Raw genomic sequence first — 10105 nt, 5'->3', positions numbered from 1 at the left:
ATTTGTACGCATAAATACAATTATGTCAATTTTTATTTATTTTTTTTCCAATGTACATAGTTTTTACAAGTATGAATGTGCTTTGAGCAATTGTTTTACAACTTTTATTTACAACTTTTAAACATCATTAAAATTTTTGTAACTCTAGCTTCAATTCGACAATATATCACTGAACATATATTTAATATCGAAAGAATCATTACCTTTATCGCCGCAATTATCGTTGCTATAAACAATTGACACCACATTCACTTTTCACTGCACTTCATACTTGACGAAAACATGTAAATGTATTATTGTATAGCAGCTGTCCACACGGACGCATCGCTCACTCAAGTTGGAGAGAGACAGATGTCCAACGCTACCGAACGCGGAGGCCGATTGTGCCTCTTTGTCGCTCGTTCCGCGCTCTCGCTTGCACTTCAGGCCTTAAATGGAACGCCTCAGAGCGTGGTAACGCCGCATGAGTCATGTCTTTTCGTGCGTGCAGCCGCCTCCATCGAATTATAAGACGTTGTCACGTCCAAACTTTATTTGAGCGGACTCGTGTTTCGCCCATTTCACGGGAGTCTCGCGTTGATAATGCCCACATATGAAGTGGGCGAAACACGTGTCCGCTCAAATAAAGTTTTTTGTGGTAATTAGGGGTGAGTCCTCCTTTTAATTTTTAATTAATATTTACCACAGTTTCCTCTTTCTACTTTTAAAGTATTATTAGATTTCTATATTTCTAAATCATAACATTTGATTTTTGAAGACTTACATTTCGATTTGTATCGATAATTAAGAAGCGTTAAACTTTTGACGTTGAAAGCGTTTTTATAAAAATCCAGGTATTTATATCACCTAACACCTACGTAGATACAGGTACATTGGTTTTCGAAGGAGTGATGTTAGACGAAATCTAAGCAAATCAACACTTGATTTTCATAACAATTCAGATATTTTTCCCGAACAATTTTCTAGTAAAAAGTATAAACCAAAACAACTTCTTTAAGATAGTCCTCTTGAATCTTCGTTTTAACGAATATTGTAGATGTAGTTCTTTATTATCTATTTTTAACATAGGATACCTCTAATAAGGGAACATCTATTAATTACGTAAGCTCAAGATGAGGAAGATGTCCAGCAAAATCTCATAAAATCTCATTTATAAAGTTAGCCAGGAAGGGGTCATTGAAAATCTCATATCGACTTTTTAATTCAAAGAATATACAGTATTACATGCAAATAAGAAAAAATTCATTAATATTACTTTTTTGGGGTGGCCCATTTTGTTCTGTCAAATCCCACACGAAGATGAGGGGTGATCCCGCTACATTTTATCAAATCTCACCAAGAGGGTGGGAGGGGTCTAAATGAAAAGAAAAATATCTCACGTAATAATTAATTAATTATTTCATATTAATCATTATTCTAAACTTTCCAAATATATTATCTATACTGTGTAAAACCTAAAAGGGTGTGATCCAAACTGCGCTATCATTATTATGTCCTCACCGGTCGCGGTCTACGCAGATATTTGTACTTAATAATATTAAAAACGAATAATATTAGGATGAAAATAATGGACCGATACTGACCTAATGATGAAAGAATGAAACTATGATAAAAAAATAACAATTTGATCATGAATGAGGTGACAAAATGCGATTTTTTGAATAAAAAAATTATAAAATTAAAAAAACAATAGAGGACCTAACGAAAAAATTATTGGACCTTAATTGACCTAACGGGGACCTATCGATTAAGGTCATAATCATCTCGCAAATCTTTCGATGAGGTGCTTAGTTTGCACAACCGCTTACAGTAGGGTTGCCAACCGTCCTGTTTTCCCAGGACATGTCCTAGTTTTTGTAGTGTCCTGGATAGTTTTTAAGCAGCGTCCAGGGTTTTTAAATTTTAAAATTCGCGCGCCTCTTCTCAACTCAACCACAAATACTAAAGGAAATTAATGGGATTGAAAAATATAGTAAAAATTAATAAGTTTATAATATTAGAATGATACTATAACTAACCTAAGTTTAAGAAATTTGTTACAAACTAGAGTGTTTGTTTTATATTTTAATAACTAGTTTTCCTATTTCATCCAAATACTTTTATTAAAAAATGTGATTATTTTAATTAAATGCGTCCTATTTTTAAACTGAACCACCTCCGAACCTATGCAGTAGAGGTAGAGCATATATGCTCTAAGGCCTTGTATATGTATATGGCGTCATCAACATACGGACCTATAAACTATTTGGGAGTGCTTGTAAACGCGCTATGATTGTTATGAACAAATTTCGCACCACTTTCAAATCGTCAAGTAATTTTCAAAAACTAGTCTAGAAAAGATTAATGTAAATTCATTGTTTTCGTTTTAATATTTTGTAATACATAATTATTTCTTTTGTCACAAGGCCTGGGTACCCATGTAAATGAAATTTATTATTTTATGCATATATGGTTATTAATGAAAAACTTTTTCATGTTTCCCTTTTACACGTTTCACTTTTACACTCTGAATTACTTCCTCACTGCTTCCTACATAACTCGTATTTCTTATTTCTTGATACTAAACAACAACGAAATTAAGAAATTAATTATAAACTCTGTATTTACCTATTCTTTTTCAGTTGGATAAATCCAAACCAGTGTTGGTTGCTGGCGATCCGGAACGAATTCACATGGCTTCAGTTGATAAAGCGGGTGGTATTACATATATTCAAAATCAAATAGATAATTGTAATAAAATCGCTAAAGAGTTAAATGTAAAGCCGTTACAACCCGTTGCGTAGACAACGCATCACATCATTAAGATCATCATTCAATTTCACTATTGAAAATACTACGTAATACATACAACAAATTTAGATTTTCTTAAGGCGGAACATTAATTCATAATATTGATATTGATTTAAATCTATAAAAGAAAATAAAATGTTTTTTAAAACTTTTTTTTAGCTTATAATTCTATTTCTCAAACTTACAAAAATATGCCGACAACGCAGATATAAACAATTATGTATTAAATAGCAACAGTAAATGCAATAAAAGCCAGACAAATATTCAATTCTTTTTACTAATAAAACTTGACATAAAAATATATTGCTATACAAAAGTTTGTACAAAAATAGATAAATATAAAATCATAGAGGCAGGAATCGTTTCATAATGGCATAAATTACTTAATAACATCGGCCAGCGATTAAGACACTACAACCTCGTCTCGTGCCTATAAGGGTGTCGTAAATTACGAATCGGTACGGGGGGCGAATTATAATCCGATTCTTCGGCAGAATCTACATCACCATCGCTGCTATTTGTCGATACGACTCCCCTTATTGGTCTCCTCGATCGAGTTCTTCTATAATATTTAAACTCACGCGGTAAGGTGTACGACCGTGGGAGTGACAATTGACTTTCTAGATCTGATGGTGGGTGTAATGCTGGGGGATCCACCGGTTCCGGTTCCGGAATCGGACAATCACAGTATAAATAACGAGGTGTGAGCAAAAGCTCGGGGGTACGACTTCTGGGAGCCCTTGGAGGCGGACGACGATTCAAATTAACACCATAACTTGCCAAATTATTCAAAGATGCGAGGCTTAGCAGTTGAGGTTCCACATGATGTTTTGTACGGGGAATAGGCTGACGATCGTCTAATTCCACGCCCACCGGACCTCCCAATTTACCCTGCTTAATTTCTTCTTCAATTATCTTCAACTCAGCCAACTGCTTTTCTTTTTTCTCTTGAAGTTTCTGTTGAATATTGACTCGCGAACCAACACTACTTCCTTCATTTTCGCTAGAAGAAGGAAGAGGCCTCCTCCAGAACGGTACAGAAACTTGATTAAGACCAGGAGGAGGTACGAAACTTGTTGGTTTTTTCTTCTTTCGATACAATGCTTCAGCCGACGGATTTACGAACCTGCACTTGAACACTCCTGGTGGCTCAGAAGGCTTCTCTAAAAGCCTTTTTATGTGAAAAAATCGATAATAAATTAGCATAAAAAAGATCCCCAAGCCAAAAAGTCCAACTGTGAGACAAGGAATCACTTGCCAGTTTATGTTACGATTTTGCCAAATTGTAGCTAGCCAAGCACCTACCAAAACAGAATTTTCGAGCAGCATCACTGTATAAAAGATGATCATTGTACGACTGTGGGGTTTGTCATGTATGTTTATGTAGGCAATTATATACATTGCCGAAATAATTACACACATGCCCAATCTCTGCTTACCCTGTCCATGAAACGTACTTTTTGGAGACAGTAACCATAAAAACATGCATGCCCAGTGGAGTGCCAATACCTAAAACAAGTGTTTTATTTTCAATTAAACTGCAACAATTTATGTAATTTAAATAATTGCATCTTTATTTCAACTTTTCTTGCAAAATATAATTTGAGATTTAACACAGCAATTTGTCTACATTATCAATAGTGTATGTATTCAAATATCTTACTAAAAATATCCAAGAATGGTAACTGATTGTATAAGCAGATAATGCAAGTGCTCTTGCTGAGACAGTTCCTGCCCTCCACAATAACTGTGATATAACTCCCAACCATGTCAAAACTAATCTGTCAACATTTTGCACATGTTTACTGAATGATGCAAGCGCCCAACAAATTGAAAACAAACTCAGTGCAGAAGATACTTTAACAAGGTCACTGGAGGGTCCTTCTGTACTTTCTGATAGCAACATGCTTAATTCAATAAGCAACATAGGAGCAGCTTGCAGAAATCCATAAACCAAGCGGAGGATACAAAGATCTTTTACTTCATTCTTAACGTTTGTCAATTTAACAGGAATTAGGAGACGTGCATATCTCCATACAACTCCCAACTGAGCTACATGTAAAATCACCACCATAAACCGAGTACAGTGTGGTGGTTTATTATTCAGGTACCAATTAAGGGAAAGAACTTGAATCACAATTGAGGCAAATAGAACTACTGTTAGGCACTGGACGAATTGCAATTTCATTTGCTTCTCATAGAGAGCATAAACCATTAATAGGTCAAACACTATGTCGCAAAAGTATGCCGCTAAAGATACAACATTAAACAGTAGATCACATAGCGGCAGAAATTCCGCCATAACTCTACATTGCTCGTTTCCCTCTGAAATAAAAATAATCATTTCACATAAATAAATCAAAATAATAATGCCTATTTTTTCATACACCTTCCTTGTCATGAAGACTACATTGTACCTCCAATAACAAAAATTGTATATTAAGTAGAAAACAAATGTTTAAAAGTAGTTTTGCATATGAACATTTAATAAATTATTTAAAAAATTCTATAAGTAAAATGGTAACATCAGGAGTATTTAAAAATAAATTTATAGTTTATAAATACTTCTACAGATTAAAATAAAAAATGTAATAATACTAAATAATTGTAACTATTTGCTAGCAATAACAAGACTCACTTATTATTCTTCATTATTTCTTTGGCATGAAGCCACATTCCATTACTTAACCTCCAAGCATTTTTATTGATGAAGAACTTCAAACTAATGAAAAAAATTTCCCAACTATTTCTGAATATTTAAGGAATTCCTGCATATTACTTAATAAAAAACCAAAATAATATCAAACTGAAAACACTAATAAATATTTAAATAAACAAAAATTACTACAGTTAAACAGCTCATGAAAAGTTTCTTAATGAGTAACTAACCAATAATAAATGTAATAACTAATAAGTAAATAACTGGTAAATAACAAAAAGACCAGAAATATACATAACGGTTTATTAAAGGCGGTTAAAAGTGATGTTTATATCGTGTATGTTATAATAAGACGATGGTATCATACAGGTATAATACATATAATATGAAATGAAAATAAATTGAAATAATAGAATAGAGCATACGACCAAAAAAGATGCAATAATATGATAATATGTCAGCCATAGATGTCAGCTTATGTGTATGTAAATGAGAATCATAATGAGAATGATGGACAGCAGAATTATCAGCATAAATTAGTATTAGTATTATGTATCTCTAATCTATGGTTATCAACGTTCCGTTGTATTTGTACAAACACAAATGGTGTTCTAGTTTTGTGAGTTTGCATGTTGTCCATAGATAAGTGTATTGTCTATTGTTATCATTGAACTAACCACATATATGTTATTATTATTATTAGACGGTGACTCCATGCCCGATATTGAATACGCAGCTGCATTTCTTCACGTCCTTGAACGTAGAGCATTAAATGCCGTATATCCTTTGGCTCGACATTTTGCTGCATTCAAATTACTATTAAGCAAGAAAATTACTTCGTGAGTGTTGTCTTACGGTTATCTTTCGTACTATAGCCTGATAACCCTCAGCTATAGATATTATCTATAACACAGTTTAGTACAATCACCCCATGTATATCTATTATCTATTAGTACAATATTAATCAGATACAGTAATGGTTTAGATATTATCTATGGTTTAGATCACAGTATAATTCAGTTAAAATTCAATTTGGTAAGGGTGGTGAGGGAGTGGTGAGCTTATGGTGCTTTGTATATATCTATTATGTATGTTTATACCCTTTGTAGATCTATTATCTATGGGTGTGTGATACGTTGATAGGTGATAGGTTTAAATAAATTTNTATGTAGCATTACTACATATGTACGTTTGTGGTAATTTAATTATAAGTTAAAAATGCCTTTAAAATTTGTACTAAATTTTAACTACAAATAACTTGTACCAATGAAATTAGAATTTGCTACAAAATATAAAAAAAAGATCTTTCTTAATACAAAACATTTTTGCTAAATAAAAAAATATCTTTCTCAAGTATACCTTTTGGCGTTTTTGGCAAATTGTAGGAGAGCAAATTTAAGTGGAATGTTATTCAATTAAATATTAAATGCATAGACAAACAGCAGCTTATATGGCAACTTTAAGTACGTAATATGGCAATACACATTTACTGGAGTGAACTACAATACGAATATTATTCAAAATAATATTTGTAAATAAATAAATACGTTCTATCCTATTGTGCCATATCCCGTTAAATTTTAGTATCAACATTTCGAAAAGGAATATTTATCAAAGTAAACTTTTAAATAAATAAAAAATTTGCTCAATAAAATTGCGAAATCTAGCATAACGAAATCTAAATAACTGCTATACGCTACAATATCATTTGTATAATAATTCTTAAATAAATTAGAAGTGATGGACATAAAAGAGAAGCTTAGGAGAAGATTAGAAGTTTTAAAAAGTATGTAATATTTTCTGTTGCATGCATATAATTGATTTATTTAAATTTATATGTATAAAACGTTTGTTTTTTGATATAGATAAGAAGTCATCTGAAGATCTTGAAAAAATAGAAGAAGAAGAGTTTGAAAGATGCATGAATGAATGGTCAGGTAAAAAGTTGTCTGAACGAAAAGGTCTCCCTCGCTTTTTTCACAGACTTCCACGAGATGAATTAATTCGACAAAAATTTCGTGAAGAAACAAGATCAAACTTTCTTCAAAGAAAAAGCAAAGAATTACTTGATAACAATGAATTAAAAGCACTGTGGGCCCTTTTAGATCAACATCAAACTTCTCCTGATGAGCAACTTATTAGTTATTCTGATTATCAAAAATTAGTATCCTCTGCAGGTGCTAAAGTTAAACCATACTTAACCACAACTGTTTTTGCTAAATTACAACAGGGAGATCCTTACGGACGGGTTCCTATTTTATCCCTCTTTAATTATGTGATGAGAAAAGTATGGTTACAGCAAACAAGAATAGGTTTATCATTGTATGATGTTTCTGGACAAGGTTATCTTCGTGAAGCAGACTTAGAAAGCTACATTTCAGAATTGCTACCCACCTTACCTCAGTTAGAAGGTTTAGAAAGCTCATTTCATAGTTTTTACATATGTACTGCAGTAAGAAAATTTCTTTTTTTCCTGGATAGCTTAAGAGCAGGACGTATTAGAATTTTGGATGTTCTTGCCTGTTCTTTTCTGGATGATCTGCTAGAACTTCGAGATGAAGAGCTGAGTAAAGATTTACAAGAACAAAATTGGTTCAGTGCACCCTCAGCCTTAAGAGTATATGGGCAGTATTTAAACCTTGACAAAGACCATAACGGAATGCTAAATCAATCAGAATTAGCTGGTTATGGTTCAGGAACTTTGACTCAACCTTTTCTACAAAGAGTTTTTCAAACTTGTCTAACATACGGAGGAGAAATGGATTACAAAACTTATCTTGACCTAGTTCTTGCACTAGAAAATAGATCAGAGCCTCAATCTCTAGCATTTCTTTTTCGAATATTAGATTTAAATGGGCAAGGGTACTTGGATGCTTTCACATTAAATTATTTCTTTCGTGCAATTCAAGAGCAAATGCGATCACATGGCACAGAACCAGTTAATTTTCAGGATGTTAAAGATGAACTTTTTGATATGGTGAGACCAAAGGATCCAGAAAAAATTACATTAGCTGACTTAATTGCATGTGGTCAGGGTGATACATTTATAAGCATTCTAATCGAATTTCATAGATTTTGGACATATGAGAACCGGGAAGCAGTTGCAGCTGATCCTGTGCAAGATTGACTGACTGACTATAGGTATCGTTTTGCCATTACTGTTACATATTTTTAATAGAAAGCTCAATCATAACAAACTTAATACAAATAATTAATAAAATTACAAAGGTAGTAGCCTACAGAAAACTGTGTATGAGAACTTTGATATTCTCTTGGGGAGTCCAACTAGACTTACTATTGTGCCTAGCAGACAAATTAATAAATATTATATAACTAATAGATCATTTCAAAAGAACAAAGCATATATACAACTGTTTATTATGATATAAAAAAGAAATTTGTTACATTATTTTCACAACCGACTTTACACTTTTAAACCAATATACATATATTTAATAAATCTTTCAAAAGTTTGCCTTTACTTTATGTAAAGTACATTAAGACATCTACTTAATTTGTGTTTAAGTACAGAAAGATTAGGCCTCTGCAGAGTTTTACAAAAACCGATCAACTATTTAATAGTTGTTTGAATTAAAAAGCAGTTCAGCTACAAAGGAGACTTTTTATCTTAGCGAAAATTCTTTTCGAAAATTTTGGCTCTAGAGTTTATATTTTCTAATGTATCGTTATTGGTCAACAAATCATGTTGTACAAGGTGAAACGAGAAATAATACACTTATTAAGATTTAACAAAGGAAACTCTTTACTTATTATTGTTCACTGAAATTTTAAATGCGTAATTAACAAGTATTTTAAGTAACTAATCAGAACGTTATCTTTGCTGTATGTACCTAGTTGCGATATAAGAGACGTCGTTTGTCTTAGTTCTCAGTTATTCGGTAATTACACATCCAATAGAAAAATTAGAAGTCATTTAATTTACTACAGTATTTTTGCGTTTGGATTAAAAAAAAAAAACAAGAATTACACCCTGTACAACATAATGGGGGCGCGAAAGTAACAAGAGCAAATTATAAAAAATAACTCATAAAAATTACAATTTATATACATACATATTAAATCTTAAAATGTAATAAAGGAAGCACTACATAGAAAGAAAACATGCACTTTATTATTTTACATTTTCATTAAGTAGTTTTATGTGATAGAAAAGTCAATATATAGATTATAAAGCGCAGTATGTAGCATTACTACATATGTACGTTTGTGGTAATTTAATTATAAGTTAAAAATGCCTTTAAAATTTGTACTAAATTTTAACTACAAATAACTTGTACCAATGAAATTAGAATTTGCTACAAAATATAAAAAAAAGATCTTTCTTAATACAAAACATTTTTGCTAAATAAAAAAATATCTTTCTCAAGTATACCTTTTGGCGTTTTTGGCAAATTGTAGGAGAGCAAATTTAAGTGGAATGTTATTCAATTAAATATTAAATGCATAGACAAACAGCAGCTTATATGGCAACTTTAAGTACGTAATATGGCAATACACATTTACTGGAGTGAACTACAATACGAATATTATTCAAAATAATATTTGTAAATAAATAAATACGTTCTATCCTATTGTGCCATATCCCGTTAAATTTTAGTATCAACATTTCGAAAAGGAATATTTATCAAAGTAAAC

General features: G+C 31.8%; 3 protein-coding genes across 5 annotated transcripts in view; 2 read left to right on the top strand and 1 right to left on the bottom strand.

The window, feature by feature from the left end:
* LOC108734416 (delta(1)-pyrroline-2-carboxylate/Delta(1)-piperideine-2-carboxylate reductase-like) overlaps window positions 1-2943 on the top strand; it is a 13972-nt gene extending 11029 nt beyond the window's left edge. Inside the window, exon 6 of the mRNA XM_025975346.1 lies at window positions 2622-2943. Coding sequence (XP_025831131.1) covers window positions 2622-2783 — 162 coding nt within the window. The 3' untranslated portion in view covers window positions 2784-2943. The remainder of the gene's footprint in view (window positions 1-2621) is intronic.
* Window positions 2944-3049: 106 nt separating this feature from the next.
* LOC108734437 (XK-related protein 7) lies at window positions 3050-5728 on the bottom strand. Its single transcript, XM_018466004.2, has 3 exons — window positions 5429-5728; window positions 4454-5115; window positions 3050-4299 (listed from the first exon to the last, which is right to left on the bottom strand). The coding sequence occupies exons 2-3, from the start codon at window positions 5090-5092 to the stop codon at window positions 3202-3204; spliced, it is 1737 nt and encodes a 578-aa protein (XP_018321506.1). The 5' UTR covers window positions 5093-5115; window positions 5429-5728; the 3' UTR covers window positions 3050-3201.
* Window positions 5729-6181: 453 nt separating this feature from the next.
* The window catches only part of LOC108734438 (serine/threonine-protein phosphatase 2A regulatory subunit B'' subunit gamma-like), a 5429-nt gene continuing 1505 nt past the window's right edge, over window positions 6182-10105 (top strand). Inside the window, exons 1-2 of one of the 3 annotated variants that reach the window (XM_018466007.1) lie at window positions 6182-6288; window positions 7315-8590. In XM_018466007.1, the coding sequence (XP_018321509.1) occupies window positions 7371-8576 (1206 nt within the window). In that variant the 5' untranslated portion in view covers window positions 6182-6288; window positions 7315-7370 and the 3' untranslated portion in view covers window positions 8577-8590. Of the gene's footprint in view, window positions 6289-6339; window positions 6538-7146; window positions 7236-7314; window positions 8591-10105 lie in introns of those variants that run through there. The other 2 variants (XM_018466006.1, XM_018466005.1) reach the window with 2 other exon arrangements.

Source organism: Agrilus planipennis, unplaced genomic scaffold (genome assembly GCF_000699045.2).
Source record: "Agrilus planipennis isolate EAB-ADULT unplaced genomic scaffold, Apla_2.0 scaffold96, whole genome shotgun sequence".
Classification (NCBI taxonomy): domain Eukaryota; kingdom Metazoa; phylum Arthropoda; class Insecta; order Coleoptera; family Buprestidae; genus Agrilus; species Agrilus planipennis.
The sequence above is the reverse complement of the archived record's forward strand: the minus strand, read 5'-3'. Positions and strand labels throughout refer to the sequence as shown.

What these genes read in the sequence shown, in the direction of transcription:
- LOC108734437 (XM_018466004.2), bottom strand. Translation starts at nt 5,092, where the DNA reads ATGGCGGAATTTCTGCCGCTATGTGATCTACTGTTTAATGTTGTATCT. An exon ending in ACCATTCTTGGATATTTTTA is followed by an intron (nt 4,300 to 4,453) that starts GTAAGATATTTG and finishes CACTTGTTTTAG; the next exon opens with GTATTGGCACTCCACTGGGC.